The sequence below is a fragment of the Anopheles merus genome, chromosome 3R, assembly GCF_017562075.2.
Source record: "Anopheles merus strain MAF chromosome 3R, AmerM5.1, whole genome shotgun sequence".
In the NCBI taxonomy this organism is placed as follows: Eukaryota; Metazoa; Arthropoda; class Insecta; order Diptera; family Culicidae; genus Anopheles; species Anopheles merus.
Genome location: NC_054084.1, coordinates 9,880,466 through 9,903,205, shown reverse-complemented (window position 1 = coordinate 9,903,205; position 22,740 = coordinate 9,880,466). Strand labels below are relative to the sequence as shown.

At 46.1% G+C, this 22,740-nt stretch overlaps 1 protein-coding gene across 2 annotated transcripts in view; it reads left to right on the top strand.

Moving 5' to 3' along the window:
- The window catches only part of LOC121595317 (kinesin-like protein CG14535), a 115,034-nt gene that overhangs the window by 4,131 nt on the left and 88,163 nt on the right, over positions 1-22,740 (top strand). For both annotated transcript variants that reach the window (XM_041919226.1, XM_041919227.1), the window contains exons 3-5: positions 18,895-19,016; positions 19,436-19,529; positions 19,757-21,252. In XM_041919226.1, the coding sequence (XP_041775160.1) occupies positions 18,925-19,016; positions 19,436-19,529; positions 19,757-21,252 (1,682 nt within the window). In that variant the 5' untranslated portion in view covers positions 18,895-18,924. The remainder of the gene's footprint in view (positions 1-18,894; positions 19,017-19,435; positions 19,530-19,756; positions 21,253-22,740) is intronic.

The following is a 22,740-nucleotide window of genomic DNA, read 5'->3' as shown; positions in this document are numbered from 1 at the left end:
GAGAGCACACTGGGAGGATGCTCGGTGTCACATCAACAGCCGCACTGGGAATGGTTGCGGAAAGAGCCACACAAAAAAGCAAGCACATGATGTCAATAGCCCGAAGCACACCGATGCTGTCGCATTTGTGTTGCAGTTTGTTGAATGATGCTACAAAATAGATGTCACTAAAAGTTGGAGAGCGTTTCTTATCGCGATGATTCTATGCTCTCCGTCCAGTGCAATACACCTGTCAAAAGAGTTTTCCTGTTTTTTTTCCTTTTCCTTCCTTAAATCATCGGTTCTTGATGCTCAATGGTAGCGCATGAATTGGGTTCAGGTAAGTCTGAAGCACACGTTTGCATAACACACACAGCGACCCATCGGTAGCTCATTTCAGATGTCAATCTTTTATCAGATGGCAGCGGGAACAATTTTCCGATGCTGCCGGCTATTTTGCTTCCATTCCCGGTGCTCGCTGGGATATAAAAGGACATCTCGCATCATGATGCCCGCTGTGACACGGTCCCGGTCGCATGCAGACTGGCTGCGTGAAACCGTGCGCATTCAGATGGAAATTAATCCTTACTCCTGTCCCGATGCTGCACCCGGAGGGTTCTGTCCCTTTCTTCTTCATTTTTTTTTTGCAATCTCATCCCCCAGCTCGACCGTTTTGAATTCTGCAGCGGAAGAGATAAGCGGTACCGTGACCGTAGTTTCCATTTCACGGATGAGTCTTATCGCGATGATGCTCGGGATACTATCACATTCGGTCCCGTCATCGCACTGGGCGAGCGTGTGGCCCGGCCAGTTGGTTGGTTGGTTGATGCAGTCTGGTGACCGGTTGGGAACCGTTTAGATGAGGTCTGCAATTGACACGACCTTTGACACGGTTGCAGTACGAAATGTGACTAATGTTTGCCGATAAAGTAGCAAATTTTGCATCGAGAAAATGATAATGATGCCTACGACTGATAGAATGTATGCTTTTCCCTATCGGAGAAGTGTAATTGGAAGAATATTGCCCCATTGAAATAAGGTTGTTTTTAAAGTTATTTCTATGTTTTTGAATATTTTAAAAATAAAAATAAGTACAATAAGCTTGATACCTTAAATTTAAATCAGTACCTTCCTCACATCAAACGAACAACGCCATTAGAATTATTTATCAGTGGATCTGAAACATCAAAAGGCCCCAGAGCCCCGAGCTTGAGCAGGGTTTATTAAAACCATCATTTGCGCTCCGTTGCGCACGGGTCGTTCCAGAACAGCAGACGGCGGCTTCTGAAGAATAAGTTCAGGGATCGTGTGAAAATCCGAATCATCCGGGACGCTTCCACCAACAATAAACGATACGTGAAAAAAAGCGGTTCATTTGGCGATGAAAATTCATTCACTCGAAACGACTGTTGTGACTTCTTGTGTGATTTAGAACAGATCAACACAGCACAGCGCGCGGCATAATTTGCAATGAGCGAAACGAGCAATAGCAGAACAGGTTAGAACAATACGGTGCTAATGCTGGTGAAGTTTAATTGCAGGTGTAATTATAAATCAAGGCTTAATGTTTGTGCATCACATCACGCGCCCATAAAGTCAATTAACATTGAGGGAGATAATGTTAATTAAAACTATACCTTTTAAATCGCCCTTATTGTATGCTTATTCTTGCACACCGTCTGTTGGCACACATTGCTGCAATTATTGTCCAAAAGGAAGGGAAACGACACCAGCGCATCATTTCATAATTTTTCTCACGCCTTCTGAAACTGTCTCGCGACTTAATTCTTTGTCCCGAGCTGCGATCTTGTTTTGCTCTCTTCTGCACAACCCAACCGTCTGTGGCAGTGTTAACAGATTTACGGGTTGCATGATGAAATGTGCGATTGCAGCTCCGTCCGAAGCTGTTGATATAACACGTTCGATAACACGCACCGCGTCCAAACACCAACCACCGCTTCATCGCCATCATTCTGGGGGCTGCGGTTTTTTTTTTTTTTTTGGGTAATTTATTTCCACTCGCGCGATCTCTCCCTTTCGGTTTTACCATACAAAGCGTCTTGGGTCATTAGAAACAAGCAGCACCTGACAACAAAAACAAAACACCCACCCATGGGTCATTAAGGAAAACAACCGTTCCGAACGAAGGTTTTATGAGCTTCCGAAAATAACAAGATGAAGATAAAGGTTTTTACGTGTGCAAAACAGACAGACAGAGGTTTGGGACGTAAAACTGTGACCCCTGGATGGAGGGGGAGATTTGTAAATAAAGCGTATTTGAAATAAAAAGCCCTGGAAAAACAACAGCTCGTAAACTGATCCCGTCACCAACGCGCAACCTGTTCGCTGTTCGTCTATTATTGTTTGTAAAACATTGCGTTTACATGCTGCTGTTCATGTATATTTAATCCGATGCGGTGACATATTTTATAAGTTTATTACATTACTGCGCTTTTACTGCACCCTCCACGCCGCAGTCAGTCCATTGATTTGCATCTGTTTCGCCGTCCGTCCCGCCGACCCGAAAGCCTACAATAACAAACGCAACACAATAGTGCCCAGCACAGTTTTAATGTGGGTGAAACCGAATATTGACACCCATTGGGGGGGGGGGGTCTTGCTTGTGCGTGTGCAACACGTGGGCGCTGCAGGTGCAAACCATTTTATCACCTTCTCGCCCACGTAATTGATGACGTTTTTCGTTTGGCGTGCGATTTTTCTCACTTCGGTTGGCCCTCTCTTTCGCTCGCTCGTTCTCATCGGAAAGAAAGGTGTGAAGGCGTTGGGATGGCCTGAATTTTTCCCCTTACCCGAAATGCATTCTGTCGCCGGAGCTCATTAGTGTTGATGGGGTAGTAAATTGGAGGAAAAAAAAAGAAAAGCCGCCACTGTAAAGCAACACTAATTAAGAAAGTTGGTCCAGTGGTTTTGAGGTCTGTCGCGAGCTTTTTTTTTAAAAAAAGAAGGATGAAAAAGTGTAGAAAATTTGTAAGTAATTTATGCATTAATTCAATTTCAAGAACAATCGTCATGATGGTGGTTGCTGGGCAGTCGATGTCGAGAGTTGTTTGGTGCATTCGTTTGCGATGTTCCTTTTTTTCCTTTTTCATCAGACCGTAAACATGCTTTTAATTGACTTATGCTGATAAACCATTTCTATTCATAATGGGGAACTCTGGGTTGGGTTAACTCTTTTTCCTATCTTTTGAATTTCAAGAACCGGTAGAGGGCTTTAATACCTTTTTTCCTACATTTTGCCCCTTCCTAGCAGGACTGGCTCCGAGTGTTCATTAATGCTTGACAGCTTATTTACGAGTGCTCGATAGTGTACCACCCTCCGAAGTGATATGCGCTGCCCGAAGGGGCGACTAGAAAATAAGACTTGTAAAATTATTAGTTCAAGGGAAGAGGAAAAAAAACGAATCATTTCCTTTCGTTTTTAATCTTCCAACTAGATGCAAAGTCCATCCTTTTGCTTTCGATTAACTTCACGGCGCCGTATCAATACACACCTTAAACAACTCCATCCCATTCAGCTATAAGCGCACTAAAAAGCACTCATATTTCTCCCGGCTCATGGCAGTCACATCGTCGTTTGGTCGCGTTTCTGCTGCTACTACTACTACTGCACACCGCCCGATCAGAACCATTTATGGCCTTGCCACTGACCTAGACCACTCTCGAAGGGTGCCGTCGAAGTAGCGTAGTAAATTTAACTGTCAGCGGTTAGGGCTCACCGACACTTTGGGGCGCCCGAAGGCGCCGCGGCCGTTTGTGCGCAAGATTGTGTCTCACGCGCATCGATTCCGTTTTGCGACGTTTTATTCTCCTCCCATTCTCCAATCGACGGCTCGCGTAAAGCAGTCCGGTTAAAGGGTTTTCTCCCTTTTTTTTCTTACAGGTAAAGTTTATGGCGAGTATTATGTCCAATTGCAACGTGTCGGTGGTGGTGCGTACGCGTACGGACTGCAAGTTTGTCCCACGAGCGGGCTTTGCTGGGCGGTGAATTGTTTACGATATGGACAAGTTTATCAAGAAAGGGCGCACATTAATCCTGGCCATTGGCCCCGGGGCCGCTCACCGTAATGGGGAGGAAGATTAAGACGAATTATTTTATAATAACTTGCAAAACGGGGGTTCCAGTTGTTGGTCGGGGATGGAGCGAGTGAAGCACGAAATGCATTAAAATGTGATTTAATAAGAAATAAATCAGTGCTTTTTATGCGATGTGAAGGTAATAGCATGTACTATACTATCTCCTTTTAAGGTTAATTCTTTCTCAAATTTGAGAGTATTATATTAGAATTAATTTTAACCCCACGATCGACAGAGGGTGTAGTGGCCTTTCACAGATTTTTCTAACCCAACAAAAAATTGAGAAAGAATTAGCAACACGCTGCACGTACCATCATGCAAGGGTCGCGAACACGGGCAGAATAATCTTGTTAGGTTTCCCCGATGCTCTTATGCGATTATGGTGGTTGAGATTATTGTTTATCGTACTTAGGGTCTCGTTTTCGGCCGATTCTTCTAACCGAAAGGGCCCTGATTGGGTGAGACAAGCTCGCGCTGATGGAACGATTAATTGGATCGTTATCGATAATTGTATGATTGCAGTCGAGCGTTATGAGTTTGATTTTAAGGAGTGTTTTTGAGAGTGGGCTGAGAATAGGGGTTATGATTTGTACAACAATGCCTTCAAAACATGCAATCAAATTCATTCTAATGCAACGAGATGAAGGAATTGAGTTCTATAATGGAAGAAAAATCAAAAAGCATTTGAAAATTAGAAGTAAACTGTGCTTGATTCTTGCCATAGACCTTTGATCCTTCGCCAAAATAACCCCTAATGGAAGCAAACTAATTCACACGAAATTGAGCATACATTCTGGGGCCTAATATTTTCCACCAAACCATGTATGAAAGGCACTGGAGAAGCCTTTGTGCGAATAATTCACTCTCATGCCGCACACAATAAATCCGTCAACAGCCACTTAGGCCTCTCAAGAGCTACCCGCGATGAACAAACAAGCAAATACCAACAGAGGAAAGCCAGCAGCATTAAAACGCTCTTTGTTCTTCTGGGGGCACACAAATAAAAAGAATCACCCTTTGAACTAACCTTCTTTTGAGCGGGTTTTTTTTTAAGCTCTAACCATTTTTCCTTACGTTTCGCATTGCTTCGAAAGGGCAAAGCTAATGCAAACCGGTACGCACCGAACTCCCCATTTTGACACTCTCGAGTGACAACTTCCGCACTATTAATTGGCGCACCACGTTGGTCAACAACCGTTGGCCATAAAGCGGCTCTCTTAAGCATCCTCTTTGAGCGTTGCGTCAGCTCACTCTTCCTCTTTCCCGTTGGCACACGTTGTTCTAATAAATTCGCACGGCGCATGGTGGAACCATTTTGCTATCAATGAACGAGCCCACTTTTCCGGGGACGTTAGTGAGCATGCCTGCGTGCACAAAGATCACGTCTTTGCGAAGCACACCGACACAGATGCAGCGAGACAACACATGGTTGCAATCGTGTCTGATCGTCCCGTTGCAGGATTCTTCAACCGTTCTTGTGCACCACTTGAACTAGCACCTTTTAGTGCGGCACAACGAAAGAAGTACTATTGCCTTCTCCAAGCTCTCTCTCTCTCTCTCTCTCTCTCTCTCTCTCTCTCTGTCCATATGTTATATGTTACAAGTGACTTTGACGGCGGCATCGATAGAAATATTGCGCTGTCGCAACCACCACCTCTCGAAGTTCCAGCGGCCCGACGTAGAACGGATATCTCGGCAGCGAGGGCGCTGGGCGCGTTCTTTGTTTCCTTTCGGTTGCCGTGCTGCGGTGTAGCCGCACCGCCAATTAGTCAACTGCATAATTGGTGATAAATTAACCATGCAAATGCAAATGCATGTCTTGGCATCGGTGGGTGAGTGTGTGAGTCTATCTATATGCCTATATGCAGTGGAAGTTTGACTCAGCCGATTGCAATGTTCGACGGAAGTGGTCGTGATTTCTTGTGCGCGCTCATAGCCACACGGAAGGTACTCATTTGTGGCGCGCGATGGTGGATAAACATATGGACGGATGGATGGAAACATATTTGCCGTGGCAGGATGCAGACTACACATTTACGAGCGGTACAGTGGGTGCACCCTTTCATCAGTGGGTGCATATCCGTTTAGTTTTGATTGCTGGGAGAAGCTTTCAATAAAAGCGGATCATAGATTACCTGTTTCTTGGGATTTGTTGGGATTTCAGGTTAGTAACAAATTGAGTTTAAACAAGAGGGTCTTGTTGCCGCAGATATTCTCAATCTTCCTGTCATAATGCGAAGAGATACTCAGCAAAGAGATATAAAGGAATTTGTTATAAAAAACGGAAAGTTTTGTTGGACATCTGAGTCCAAATGAAGTATCCAAAAGACTACCAAATGTACTGATACTGATACAAAATATTCCTCCAATAAAAAACCACAATGTTGCAAAGACTTTCTCTCTCTCTCTCTCCCCGCACACGAGGGTTTCAGTTACATCCAACCACAACCAACCAAACTCACGAATGCGAATCTCCCGTTTTATTGCCTCCCGGTTGTCGGTCGTTTGTTCGGATTGAAGAACACTTAACTGCGCTGACAAAATTAAGAGCCGTTGCGCGTGAACGTCGCTCACACTGGCGCCGTAACGATCAGGAGGAGATTCAATTAAACTGCAATAATGGCCTTCAAACGGGGGGAAAAAATTCGGCAGGGCGCTGGCTCCGAAGCCCCATATCCACATATCCGTCCATTAGTCGCAACGTGGAGAGTCGTAAGGATTCTCCCCCGGCTCATAAGCGGCTGTGATCGATGAAGATTTTATGGCTCGACCGAATTACTGATATCGGAGTTATACAACGATCGGAGGTTCTGTTTTAGGTCAGCTGTACTTACTTTATCGATCGCGCAGTTGCTAATAAGATTTACCCTTATTTGTGCATCATTTCACGGTATGGAAGTTAGCTTTTTTTTCTGTTTCTGTCTCAAGTTTTAATAAGTCGCGTACCTTTCTGGGTGCCAATAACTATAAACCCCGGAATTGACGTCCATTACGCATTCTGACTGATTATCCGTAAAATTTACTCCCAAATCGTCCAGCACTAAAAGTCGATTGCATTTTGGGGTTTCTTTCTTTTCGCTTGAGTTCGACCGGTGGACGGACGGCCCCCTCCTTCGATGGTGCGTGACGGTTGAAGTGCATCTCCTTGAAGGGTTGGGTGGCCGCATTGAAATTGCATTTCGATCGTTGCCCGAGCGACCGAATCGGCGGGTTGAATGGGAAAGGTTAATCCGTGGTGAGATTGACGGGCCAGGCGTCTTTTTTTGTGGGAGAGTTCACGACCGCACCCTCCTTTCCTCTTGCTTGCAGGGTTGCGATGAAAGGTGGTTAACAAGCTGGGAAGCGAACGGAGCAGCGGATTGAGGTTGCGTAATGTCACATGATAAAATTGGACTGCCGGTGACAGTGGTCGTTAGTGTGAAGAGTTAACGAGAATGAGAAGTACTTCTGGAATAGTGAGTTTGAATGTTAAAAAGTTAAGTAGTTGAATGAGATCAGCTCAGGACATCTTTCCAAAGCCATTAAATCGAGGAAAAATTATCAAAATTTACAATTAAATAGGTTTGAAACGAACCTCAAACAAATCAACAAATGCTTCAACATCCATTTCCTACAACCATTACAGCTTGATTGATGCATCGATAGAGTGATCACTGATTGCTCTGCCGAGTAGTCAGTTACAAAGCAGCAAACTGTCAAACAGTTTCATTCTAGACGAATCTATTCTCCACTCAACAAGATCCAATTATGTTTACACCCAGTCTGAGTAGATAGAGAAAGAGCAAAAAAATCCAATCGTTCCCATCACGCACCGTTCTATTCGAATCGGAAAACCATTCGATCGATGCTGCGTCCTACTTTCGTGTACTCATTCGGCACATTAATTTCCCACTGCTGTATTCCCTATACCATTCAATCTCGAAACCGATCCCACTGGAAAACGAGAGAGAGAAAAAAACACACACACACACCAATTGCATCAGGAATAAGGTTTGCAGTCTTGCTTCCCTCGAGGTGCGTGCGCTTCAGTCGGCGACACTCCGATTGGCAGTCGTGTCGTGTCGAGTACTTGACCTCACGCTGACAGTTACGTCCTGATCGATCCACTGACTGTGTGACTGGAAGAAAGTGACAGCATCATGTGCGTGTATAACGTCCGCACGTCACGAAACGACACGCCCGGGGCATAATTAGAATAATGATAAATGATCGAAAGCGAATGCAGCGCGAAATGGTGCCGAGATCCAGCGCAGTCTGCGCAGTGCATCGTTGTCTTTTACCCGTTTGGTGGTGCCGTTTGATTGATCCCTCGACGAGTACCGTCCGGGATAAGATGGAGATCCGGATGATTGGCCATCGGTACGTACGAAAAGGCGCTCCGTGCCGATTAATCAATCGACTACACAACGAGCCACGGGACGCATGAGGCACGGCGACTGATAAATTATCGCTTCGACCACGCTCCAGCGAAGCTGAGATTCAAACGAAACAGAACGAGAACGGATACCGGTGAGCAGTGGGAAAAGTAATGGAGCCTGCAAAAGGCAGACCACCAGCAAAACACAGAAGTACAAAGCACCTCCAATGGGGATGAGTCGGCAGCAGCAGCAGCATCAGCATCGGCACAGAATCTGTTACTAATTGTTTAGCAGAGCAGGGAAGAATGCGTTTTCCCTTGCCCTTCAGCATTGCCAGCGAGTCGATGAATTGCCAAAGTGATTAAAACAGCATCGAGCAGATAATTTGAGTCAGATGGAGATCATTAGGCAAATCATTAGCTCCAGCGTGTACGTGATGTATTTATCTGCTTCTTGCCGATTTTGCGCGAACAAATCGGTAGCAACTTCTGGGTTGAGCGTGAGCGGTGAGCGCCTGCTTGCCCGCTTTGCGACACACATGACACCGGCAGCTGCCACCGAGAGCGCTTTCTCATTTTAATTTCCTATTAAATGGCTGTCAATTGGAAGGAAAAAGCGCTACCCCATTGCAGCTAATATTCATGTTAATCCTCGCGCACACGCACATTATCATACTGCTCGTGGTGGTGCTGACGGGTTCGGTGGAGCAGCGAACCGATTGCACCGATAACAATCCAATCATGCCAGTGTTACTTTTCGCTATCATTAGCATCCACTCGGAAGGGGGTTGCTGCTGAAATGAGCAACTGAAAATGAGCGTTTTACATCCATCGACAGCAACCCAACAACACAGGAATGGCAGGTAGTGTTGGGAGCTTTTCCACAGGGCAACCAGACCCACGGTTTGTCAGCGAAAAGTTGATAATACGCGATTTAATGAGACCGCGCAGCGGCATTAAAACTAGTTTGCAAACCGCGCAAACTGTGGACTTCATTTTCCTGTCACCGATTAGACGATGATTGTGCCTGTATGGTGCGTTTTGAGCAAAGACGCGAGGGGATTGTGGCGTTTGAAGCGTTTGTTGCGTGCGCTCCGATGATTAACTTTCCCCGAATTAAAGTGCCTCCGGGAGGGTGGCCACAGTGGCTTTTGTCGCAAAATGGAAAAGCTGTAGTTTTGAATTAAGATCCATTAAACGGGATGGTAAGATATTAATTGAGCGCTGGAAAAGCTGGGCGAGCTACTGTGAGACTTCTCGTTATGTTTAGCATGTGGTACAGAAAAATTTAAACTGGTTACAGCTTTCTACAGGTCAATTCATTTTGCCATAAGCGATTTCTTTTACTTCGATCGCAACCAGAAGAAATTGAGATTAAGTTAGAGATCGTCCATAAACTACGTAATGCCAATCATGCAAACATAGACATGAGTTTATGGCACGAGGAAGATATATTAATTGCATGATATAGCTCGAAAATTTTAACACAAATGAGTTGAAGATTCTCCATAAACTACGTAACGCCAAGTATGATAGCTTCGAAATCAGTTAAGTTACAAGCAATAGATATTAAAATATTTTCTGATTGCGTATTACAGTTGGACAATTTCACGCCTTATTAAACCAATTAAATTTTAATAATCTTTTTTAGTTCAATGCAGTTATAAATTCAGAAAAAATGCCTCATGGCGTTCAACTGGCTTCAACGAGAAATTTTCAACACCTCATTATTACCCTTTAACGTCTATCGACACACACGCACACATGCACATGTGTTCGAACGCCACAAAGCCTCAATTAATTACAAAACCCCGAAAAAAGAACCACCAAAACAAGTGCATAATGTATTGCATCAGTCTCATTTTGTTGTCGTTTTTTGTCGCTTTCCCGCCAATTCTCGCGCGCTCTCGCTTCAACGACTCGCCACGTGACACTTATTAATGTGTAAATCATGCAGCAAACTGTGTTTTAACCTCGAATACTGGCAGAACCCATAAATCTCGCCCGTTCGTAACGATCGCTCTGGCGGTGCCACGGGGCAACAAATTGAGTCATTTGGGTACAGTAGCTGCGGGGTTCGGGTAGCACATACTGGCGCACACTGGATCCATTGTACGTTATCTTCTACATGCCAGATGGACAAGACACGCTGGATCGATCGTTATTCTTGTGGGCAAATGTGGGTAACAACAACACAAAAAAGCTGTAAAAGCATCAGTTTTCCCTTTACGCATACACATATCCACACACACACACACACACACCCTAAAATCTGTCTCTGTCAAATTGAACAAATGAGCCAAAGTTGTTCGGGGTTTGGGATTGGAGTTGAGGGAAAAAAGAAACACAAAAATACCCCCTTCTTGCGCTTACTGGTCCACATAATCATAATGCGGTGTCATCTCTACCCAGGGAACCAGCCGGAGCCGGGGCAGCATCATCCATGGGCCACATCATAAATTTGCAAATAATTTTAATAACGATCCTGTGCTCGCCCGCCGTCTCCGTCCTCAACCTGTTTGCGGCCCTACAATGAACGGTATTATTTCGTGTTTCGTTTTGCGCCAGTGATAAATGCGCGTACGATAAGATGCAGCGCAGTTTTTTTGTTTTTGTCTTCTTTTTGTTGCTTGTTGTTTTGCAATAAATTAAGATCTTTACTGATCTCCCGGTTTGGTGCCGAAATAATAGGGTGCAGTTCTTGCCTTGTCCTCCATGGGAGAGGGTGTGCATACGCACTGGACGGGATTTAATTTCCCTTCCAATCGTTTACCATCGCGTTTTTGCATTAATGCTGTCCTGCCTGCAGCTCGGTGATTTATCTCCACTTCAGATCACGGTGTGGATGTTTTGAGTGCTTGTACCTATCTGTCAAAAATGGAAATTGATACGGTTGCTCCACTCCAGGCCACTCCAGGGAATATTTGCATCGATTCACACTGATTGGTCGCGTTTTTCGTTGGAGGGCTACGATACGTTTAATCCATTAGCGCCTTTGTAGCCCCGGTTTTCGGGTCCAAAACTTCAAATCAACTAAAGCCAAACCCGACGCAACCCAGTTTCTTGCCGTACGCTTTGAACGGGAACGTGTGTTTTCGTTGCTTGTGATGGCGATGTTGCTGGGGAACGACACAACTGCCAAACTGCCATTCCTTTGCGGTTGAAGTTTTCGTGTTAAATATTCATTTAAATCGTCATTTCGGTCCCCCCTCCCCTCTCCGGCGCAAGTTCCGCTCCTTTGCCGGCCGATCCAGTGACACAGTTTCTGCAGGAGTTCCTTTTTTTTGGTCGGGATGGCAATTAAAGAGTAATAAATACACATTAATCATGATAATGGCTTGCGTCCAGCATCGTTCTGTATTTTTGTTTTTTTGTGTTTTGGGTTGGCGGTGAAGGAATGAGCTGCAGGAGCAAAGGGCAGTAGAGAGTTTTCCACGAAATGAGTGCCGATAGAGGGTGAGGGGTGGTTTCCGGTTTTGCGAAACGTGATCGGTGTTGTTTTTAATGGTCGGTTTGGTTGATGAACAAACATTGGCAGTATCAACATGGGAACGATAACTCTTACTTAAATCCACATCGTTGTGGATGGTTTTTATTTATTCACCATTTTTCAGGAGCTACTTAGGCACGATTGAGGAGCCTCATAAGTGGAAAATAGTTAAAATAATAATGTATAATTAGCCATTGCCATGCAGCCTCACCGCGATGACCCACTTTTGTGATGCAAAGCAATCACGAAACGCTTGCCAAGGACGCCTACAGTTCGTTTTTTTGCCAGCTCGTGCACATTCCACATGCAATTGACCGTGCAATCAAACGCCCCGCACCTCAATTAAAGACCGTCCGCTTTATGAGTGAGGACCAACGTTTGAAGCATGCCGCCCCAATGAACAACGGATTCAATTTATTAACTCATCGACCGGATTGAACGATCGATTGATCGCTTTTCACTTTCGAACGGTCCGCGGAGCCGTTTTGTCCACTTCGACTACGTCCTCAGCACTCCTAAACAGCACTTGCTGCTTCGCACTTGAGAAAACTCGGTCAGCTGAAGTGTACGTACAGCGGGCATTTCTCACGATGCCCCGCGATCGTGATCGTCGCTCCAAAACGGCTGGGCGGCTCCAAAACATTCCGCACCAGTTTATCGACCGAATATCTCCCCAGTTTTGTAATCGGCTTACGAGGCAAACATTTTAATTGACTCATAAACGTTTCTAAACAGACCTAAAGGTGGAGATTTTCCCGGTGGATTAGCGCACCAGCTGCCGGAGCCTTATGCGCCTGGAGGGGCGCTCGTTACCCGTTGGAGGAAACATAGATTCGTTCGATTAGACATTAGACAGCCCGGGACAGGGGGACGGGTCGGCGATAAGATCAGCACATTAAATCACCCGCAAAACAAAGCAGTGGGAAGAAGGAAGGGCAAAAAAACAAAACGTCTCCCAAAAAGCAAAGTGTTGTTTGCTTTGCTTAACGGACAGGTTCGGAAACGGTGTTTGTCTGTCTGGTGTCGGTGGGGCATTATGCGGTGGCCTTCTCGGTGCATTCGTCCGGCGCTTGATCGCATGCAATGCGAACGAATTCAAAAACATTGAGAAATGGGGAACTAGCGAGCAGTGGGAAAGGGAGTTATGTTTTCCTAACAACCATTCGACGACAATCTGCGCGCTTTGTGGTGTTCGGTATGTGGCAAGAGCAAATAATGAGATGACCAAATGTTCGGTTCTACGGCTCGAAAACGTCATCGGGAGCTATGCTGGGTGGGCTGCGTATTTTTTCCTCTTCCCTCTTTAGGGGTGGTGTGATCGACCACCAGTAGCTGGCTACTGGTAGACACACACACACACATAAACAGACGGAACGATATCCGTTTGCAGGCGGTGGGAAAAGAAAGCATTCCGAGGCGAGTGGCGAGCGTTTCTCTTTTTTTATTATGTTTTCGTGCACTTTTGTGTGCGCTTTGCATTGCTCGGACGATTCTCATGCATTTCTTCTGGGTGAACTTTTGGCCCAGCACAGTGACCCGTCTGGTGAAGGGAGAGATGGACGAAATTGTTATAATAGTTTGTTTAAAATATTAGGAAAGTTCCGCATAATTGCATGTTTTAAATCATGTTCAAACACATCTAAATGTTCACAAATCTAATATAAATCAAATAACTCACAAATAAACATGATTTTTAATCTGCTGCTCGTCCATTGTGCGCTGTGGTTTGTGCATTTTTATGGAAACCAAAAAATGAAAACTCAAATGCTTGCTGCCAACGTTCCGATCCTGCCCATCCAACCCAATGCGCCCTTTACCCCGCGAACAGACGCGAAAACGCCCGAATCCGCATCACCGAAGTGAGATGTAAATCACTGTCTGCCTAAATTGGGCCACCATCCGTAAACAGCCAAACACGCGGCTCGGAATCGTACCCACAACGGCACAACACGAAAGAAGTGTTGCACTTCGTACCTTTCCATTCCGCAGTCGACCCTGGCCCAGGTGAACGAAATTCCCAAACCCGGCACGGAATCCAAATGCGTCATTCCACGCCTCGAACCGGCTGCACCGATAGTTCGTCATTTGCATGCATGCACTCGGCGTTGCATTCGCGCCAGAATAGCATTGCTGCTTTCCACCTTCCAACTCCGAATCGGCCGCTCAAAAACAGTTTGGGAATCGATCGCGCGACCACTTTGACCCCGCGCATGGACGCCAGCCAGGAATGGACACTAATGCCCCTGAGTCAACAGCGCGCGCAGTCAACCCGCGTGTTCATAATTTATATTGCCCTAGTGAGTTGCCCTTCTCCCATACTGTCCCATGCTTGGTACATTCGTCCTTCGGCGGATCGCAACCGAAAGGGTACCCTCGCGATGCCAAACGCATCGGAGAGCTTCTTTTGGGACAGATACCCCGTGGGGATGTTTCTCTATTTGCGAACGGCTGTGAACGGTGATGTAACCAGCGCCGATGTGGCCGCGCCGTAAAAGGACACCGGTGGTCATTAAAATCGTTCTCGATGCGAGCTACATTGTAGTGATTAGGCGGGATTCGTTTCTGGGGGAGATTGGATGTGAAATGAGGCTGACCAGTGGTTGGATCGTCGTTGCCCTCTAATAGGTGAACAAACGTTGACAAGCTGGTTTTCAGCGGTAGCGATTGGAGTCGACTGGTGGGTCAGTGATAACGAGGCTACGTGTGTCAAATCAATAGTGACAAATTAATGGCTATTTGTTGATGTTATATGTTACATGGAACATAGATTGACTTGAGTTTAAGGGAAAAGGGGCGTTTCTTCATTATTTTTTGCTTCTAATCAATCATATTTATCGTTTCTTTAAATCTGTTTTGCTTCATACCTTTTAGTTAGTTGTTTTAATTAAACTTTAAGTTTTAACTTTAAGAAGAAGAATAACATGAAGAAGATGAAGAAGCAGAATGATAATAAGAAAAAGAAGAAGAAGAAGAAGAAGAGGAAGAAGAAGAAAAGGGAAGAATTAGAAAAGAGAATTTAAGAAGAAGAATAACATGAATAAAAAGAAGGAGAAGAAGAAGGAAAAGAAGAAGAAAAAGAAGGCAAAGGAAAAGAAGAAGAAGAAGAAGAAGAAGAAGAAGAAGAAGAAGAAGAAGAAGAAGAAGAAGAAGAAGAAGAAGAAGACGACGAAGGAGAAGAAAAAGGAGAAGAAGAAGAAGAAGAAGAAGAAGAAGAAGAAGAAGAAGAAGAAGAAGAAGAAGAAGAAGAAGAAGAAGAAGAAGAAGAAGAAGAAGAAGAAGAATAAGAAGGAGAAGAAGAAGAAGAAGAAGAAGAAGAAGAAGAAGAAGAAGTATAAGGAGAATAAGAAGAAGAAGAATGACATGAATAAGAGTAGATCAATTTCAAACATTAATCCTGAAAATATGTTCCAGCATCCACCCAAAGATCATTTATCTTGGAATGAAAATTTATACGTCAGGATCAATCGTTATATATAGATTCTTCAATTTATAGATTCTTAAATACCCAAAGCCTTTAAGATCTAACATTTAGTATCTTTTGTCCAAAGTAAAACCAATTCTGAATTTACATGTATCACACTCCAACTATATGTACGCGTATTGGGTCACCAGTTTCAACCCCTTTTACCAGTGCCAATCGAAAGCATACGTCCATCAGCATCAGTTTGGCCTTTTTTTGTTGGTATTTCTACAGTCTCCCTTTCCATCACAGACAAGCCAGCGTAACTGTGGCAGACAAAATTAAACAAATGCTTACTCCCCGTTTTCAAACGATCTGCTACCATTGCTTCTGCATGAGAAAACTGAGTATATACACACAGCACAGCAACAGAAGGAAAAAAAACCTTCCAGTCGAACTGTTCCATCATCGACACGACCCGACCGGCCGGCTCCTCCCTGTATGTCCAGCCAAAGGGGGATGATGTTCACGCCCGACCGGGACCCCCGAGCGCATGATTAAATAAATGCAATAATTCTCCGAATATGGGCAGAAGATGAAACCGCCGGTAGAAGATGAAGCTCCGCTCCCAGGAGCTCCCGGAAGAGTCGAGCTTCGGTGTGAGCTGTGGGTGATTGATTTGTTTACTCGCATCACACAGGAACACAGGAAACCCCGGTGGCCGGTAGGCTCCGTCGGTCGTGCTGGAACACCTCCCAGCCAGTCCTGGATTGATGCGTTTGATGTTCGGAAAGGTTCTGTGCTGCCATTTTCTGGAATGTTTATTTACCAGCCGTGGGTGCGGTTTCGTCTTTCGGGGTCCGAGGGGTTCTTGTTATACACACACACGCACCCACGAGAAGTTCCAAAGAGCAGTAGCACCACAAAACATAAGAAAAAAAACATCCCCATTCCATCCAATCGATGTTATGAACGGTTAACATCACGATACCGCTTATTACAGGGTTTCGAATCATATAAGGGAATAGTTCAATCAGTTAGGGGAATGTTGCAAATCGGTAGGGGAATATTGCATGCAAGCTGTGGATGTTTGCAATCACTTAGGGGAATGTTGCAATCGATTAGGGGAATTTTGCAAGCGTACTGTGGAGCTGTCATCAGACGGTGGGTGCCGGTGTAAAAAGCTTCGAATTGATACCGATGATGTTTTTTTAAAACATCATTTGGAGTTGTTTTCGTGTGGGATTCTGATGTACACATGATAAACTAAAGAAATCCTGCTGCGGAGCCATAATTAAACATGATAAGTTAGTAAGATTGACGAAAACATTTTGAGGTATTTACAGCGGCACCCACAGTCTGATGACAGCTCCACAGTACGCTTGCAAAATTCCCCTAATCGATTGCAACACTCCCCTAGTGATTGCAAACATCCACAGCTTGCTTGCAATATTCCCCTACCGATTTGCAACATTCCCCTAACTGATTGAACTATTCCCTTATATGATTCGAAACCCTGTAATGTCAGTCCAATGTGCGAATCGTTTACTCACGCTCGTTTGTCAACCGCTCCGTTAACGATGCCTTCAAGCATTATGTACCCAACCCTCTCAATCGTTCGGATCATTCAAATGTTTAATAAGACATCATGAGCCCCGGAGCACGCGGTGTGAGGACCTCTCTCGAAAATTAATTCATCCACAATCATTTGGGCGTTTGTTTTTTTTCTCCTTTCCACAATATTTTGGACTGTAGCCAACAAGTTGAGGGCTACATCTTTTGCAATAATATCGAGCACAGGCAACCTTACGACACTGGCCAGTGCCAGCAAGCGGAATGGAGGTCAAGTCGAGGTTTTCGAACCGGGGGCTGCGGTCAGGCAGCTAGGCATCGTAGGACGGGCAACACTCGGAGTTTTCGAGGAACGCCTCCCAGACTGTCAATACAGCTTCGTGTCTGGTGTGTCTGGCACCGAGGAGATCGACTGCGAAATGAGATTTTGTTTCAATTTGTTTTAGTTTTTTTTGGAGGTCATCCCAAGCGTTGAAAATGTGAAATGTGCTACCCATATTTGTGGTGGTTGTCCACTTTATTCTTGGGCAATCGATTGTGGTGGTGGGTTGAGGTGCATTTCTTTCCCAAAAAGAGCGGAATAACAGGTTGCATGTGTGCACGCTTGTGATAATGAAGAACACTCCTAATGCGGCATAAACTCACCGACAGTCCTTTCCCAACGGAAAGGAAGTTGTGGTGAGACAGTGTCGACAGTGTTATCGTCAGCCATCTGAAGGTCCCTGTCACTCGCCGTATCCGTCACGACGCTAGACGCCAGCGTCTCTGTCAACGCCCGAGTCCGCGTCGTCGTGCGTTGCGGACTCGCAACAACAGGCCCCATAACATCAAGGGTGAAACATATGGCGCCTTCTGTCACCGTCTGTGTCAGTCCCGCAGATGCATTAGGCAGTGCATTAGGCACGCTAGGCGTTTCAATCTTCAACACTTGTCAATATCGTTGTCGTCGCTTGAGGAAAACCAACCCCACAGACGGGTCGGCGGTGCCGTTATACGATCGCTACGCGCCCAAAGCAAAGACGCTTGTAATGAAAGTGAATACACAGATCCGATCGCAAATGGTGTGATGATATTTTCAAAGCGAACCCAGCCTTTTCAATTGACCGTAGCTGGGGTGGAGCTGGGGAAAAGTTCTTTTGAATTCGTTCCGTGTCCAACGCTGGCAGGGCGGGATTGATGATTGATTTCTTGGGCCCAGAGGTCAGCGTTGGGCTGCCTGTTTTCCAGTTTTTTCTTCTTCTTTTCATTCGCTTCATCTCATGCACCGCCTGACTGAGAATGGGGTCAAAAGGTTTCTCAGCCGAGGCCGCCGCCGCGGTCACGGTTCGGAACGAGTTTCCGGGAGCATCCGCGGGTGGATGAAATTTGAGTAGCTCACGATCGTTCACACCACTGCACGAAGGAAAACCATTTCCCTCTCTTACTCGCTCTTCTTTTTCCTCGGCACATTGTTAGTGCTGTGATTCATGAGTTTTCCAACGTTTGCCTAATGCACGCTGCAGCGCGTTTTCGTTACACCATAAATCAGAAAAAGATGCGCTGTTGTTTCGACCGGGGGGGTTTTCGTTCTTTTCGTTCAAGTGGCGATCATATTGAACTATTAAATAGGTCGTTGGCTGGTGTCTTTGTTGTGTGCTGCCGTCGCTGGTGTCTGGTGCTATTTGGGGTAAGGGTAGGCAGTCTAATTGTAAAACCAATCGAATGGGTCGGATGATCGAGCGATCTTGGTTTATCGCTGGCGTTGGTGTTTTGGGGCAAAACGGTGAAATATTTCATTGCTATTTATCTCACAATGGCGTGACAATGAGAAGGGTTTCGATGTGATGCAATTCGAAGCTGGCGAGTGACGCGTATGATAGGTCATGTTCTGGATAACATCAGTTGTATGAGAGGTCTGAGAAATTCGTTACAAATTCGGGGCTAAAATTTATCTTTATTATCCATGAAAGAAAATACAATAAAGTTCCAAAATAAAATTAATAAATCCTTTTACTGTTTCAGATTCTCTAAAAAACTGTTATTCTCGATGAAATGGATCGCAAGAATGTCTCTAAACTGTCAACAACTGGAAGCACCAGACGCAAATCGTCCTTCAAAGCATCTACCACTACCGATTATAAAGAGTAAGTTTTTTTTCCTTTTGACAAACTAAACTAAACGAATATAAAAATAATAATTAATATCTAATAACGAACGAAAAATAGTTCAAATTTCTAAGACTCCTTTTAATGTTTTTCCTTTTATCAGACGAAAAGCAATTAATTTGATAAAAATGGGTTAATAGTTCTATAAATTACAAGCTATCTTTCCTCAACGTTACACAGTCCCTTTCCTTAAACTGCACCAAAAAACATTTCCCAACAGCGAACCCTCCTAATCGTTCAACTAACCCTGTCCTCTCAAACCCATCGCCCCTTAAAGGCGGCAATCCGCATGCGACCCGCATCACACTGCCATCAAGGGGCGTATCGCGTGGCAACGCTTCAGCAGCGCGCAACCGTTTCGATTCACCAAACAACATGCACCGTTCTTTTGATTGCAGCCCTTCGCAACCGGATCGAGCAGGGGGCGGGCGGGCGGACCGTACCAGCAGCATACCCGTCCAGCAGGGCGTTCCACACTACGCGGCCAGCTTTGTGAGTATATGCATATTTGTCAGGCTTTATTGTTCGACGCATCAAATAATGTCACTCGACGAGCACAAAGAAACCCGGTGGCGCGTTCTTTCATCGGCTTTCACGATGCGGATTCAGATTCTTGCAGGGACGGTCGGACGGCGTCATTTGACACTGGAAAGCATAGAAAGACATACACACTTGCACACAGGCAAACTAGTTTTTAATTAAACAAAATTCTTTCCCAGGCCTCGGTGCATCGTCCCCGGCAGATAAGCAACGTGGCGGCGATCAAACGGACGGCCGGTGCAGCCCAGGTCGGTACGGACGCTTCGTCGACGGTGGTTGTCTTTGGTTGTCTGCCGGGTGCAGACAGTCCGCAGTCGGGTCAGGCCGCTTACCCACACCCGAAGCGACACGCCAAGTATGGCCCGAGCAAGGCCGTGCCGATGCCGCAGCGACCGGAAGCGCCCGGCTCGAGCGGTCCGGTAGGCCGATCGAATGGGAAAGTAGCTCTGCCGTACTCGGACCCCACTATCGGGTGCCCGGTGTCATCCGGGCGTAATCCGCCCGCACCAACGACGGGCTCCTGTGTCAGCGGCGGTGAAAACAATGGCAGAATATTTAATCAACCGACGCTCCCGCTGCCGGTGCAGATTCCGAATCCGTACGCTTATACGTCGTCACCTGCGGTGGCATCGGTCGCCGGGGCAAATTATGGAGCGCAGCAGATGCACCAGCACCGGCCGGTATCACAAAAGACTGATTATCTACAGCCGTCGTCGTCGTCGTCGTCGTCCCCGGGTGGCATTAGACAGGGCGTAAATCAAAAGTCCTCAAGCTCGGCGGGCATGGCGTCAGCAGGAACAGGAGATGGCTGTCGACGCTTCAGCGCCCAGCCATCAGTCGGAACTCGAGGCTTCACAACTACGGTGCAAGTACCGGCTGCTCCTGCCGGAAAGCTAACACCGAAGCAGCTGAATGACATCTACGAAAAACACTTGTTGAGCCAGACTACCTTTGAGGTGGCAGGCACGAACCAAGGGCTGCCGTCCGTCACAATGCTAACAAGCTCGTCCGCGAAGGGATCCACCACCAGCAGCAGCACAACGCCCATCAAACACAACTCCACCCCGGAAGGGAGTCGAACGCTAACGAAGAGTGACACTCGGTTGCGTGCCACGGCGAAAGCCTTCCTGGGAAAGGAAGGCTCACCGGCCCAACCGTACGATACGACCGCCCAGCGCAACACCGAACAGGAGGAGCATAATTTGTACGAGTCCGTACGTAGCAATTATCATATCTACGAAAAGATTGACTCGCGAAGATCTTCCCTCAGCGGGACGACTCCACCGGTAACGTCGGCCGCATCCTCGGTGGCGTCCTCGTTGGACCAGTACGTACGCCCGGTCGCTCCACAGCTTGGACCACCGCCGCTTCATCCACGACCAAGGTCGCATCCCTCGGGCGGGATCGAACCAACCGATGGCAGTTCATCCACGGCAGCCGCATCCGCAGTCCATCAGGTTAATCTGCAGCAGCTGCAAAAATCGATACAGTTTAAGCTGGCGTCGAATGGTACGGCCGGGTGGCCGGGTGTACTTTCACCCATCCAGGAACGTCCTCCCTTGCCGGCTGGTAGTCGGCTGCAGGCACCGACACGGAGCGCATCGTCAAGGACTGAGCGCGTCAATATTGCACTGGAAACAGCCAAAGCAATCGCAACGGCAGCGTACATCGAAAGGTAAGTGGTAAACGCTACTCAAGTATTGGATCTATCATTGTAACAAAATGTCACTTTTTGAAGTTCGTGTTTGGAGCTGTTTTTGACAGGGTTTAGTCGCTATAGAGCGCATTTTTGATGATATGAGTCAAGTTTTTGGATGTTATAACTTCCGAAAAAAAGAACACAACATGCAGATTCAAAGAAAATGTTTTAAAAAGTGGGACTCACTACCACCTTCAACACTACAAACAATCTCCAATCCTTCGAAATCCACCTTGACGAAGAGAGATTCGTTCCTGTGGTCGTAAATCAGCTGAGGCATCTTCGCCTTCTGCGCGTTGGCGGGCAAATCTGACAGGCACGGAAGGCGTTAATGTGCCACCGACTGCCGACTACCGTCTACTTCAACAACTCAACCGATCTCTGATTTTGGGTAAAATCACCCGAAAACATCTCCACATCTCTCCTCCAAGACCAAGGGGAAAGAGACATAATTCAATCCGATTAGTTTCGGGGGAAAAAACAGCAGCAAGGGGATGGGTGCTGCCATGTTTGGTTTGCCGGAGAAAGTCACCCAACCGAATTTGTTTGAACATTCTTGCGTGTACGCCGCTTCCCTACGACAGCGAGCGAAAACAAAGCGTCACCACCGCTACTTAAGCCGTCCAAATAAATAACGCTAATGTTTGCTCATAATGCGGTGACACTACAACCTTTCGATCGTTCCGATCGTTTGGTGCACCGCAGGAGGGAAGGGCGCTGACGATGACGTTTTCCGGCCATTTCGGTGTGTGTGTGTGTGTTGAACCAAGCAACATCTCGCACTATTTTCTGTTTCGTGCTGCTGGAAGTCGCATTCTAACGAGGTTCTAATTTCGGAAAAAGGTTACATTAGTGTCAGCCGCAAGACTCCAGCTCCCTCCATCCCCATCAAATACCCACAAATAGCACAATAAATTTACGAACTGTTCAATTCAATTAGTTACTCCGTTGGGTGTGTGTTTGCTACGGCGGCTGGATATCAACTCAGTTTAAAGTTTCGTTACACGTTCTGAAGCAGGTGAAAGTGAAGCTGGTGAGGAGTCCGTCAGTCGGTGCTCGGTGCCCGCGTGTCATAAATTTACCGTCCCATCACATATTTCACGGAGACGTCGCATCGGTGGGTGATGTTTTGTCATCGACCGTCAACACTTACAGATCACCAACGAGGTGCTTAGAGGTTGGCAGTGATTGTACAAACATGTCATTGCGCTAGACAATGTGTGGTTTTTGATGAGAAGTAGGAACAGTTGCAAGCATTGATGGGGCCATTGGGAGGGAGCGAAAGACTGATAAATGGGGTAGTTGCAGTACAAACAACAAGGGATAAGGAATTATGACTTCAACAAGCATCGAACAAGACAACTTTTTGGGCAATATTCGAGTGATACAGAATCTTGGATAACTGTTTAAGTATTATGATGGAGATCTTGAGGCCTGAAACACTTTATTTAACAGAAAAAAAGG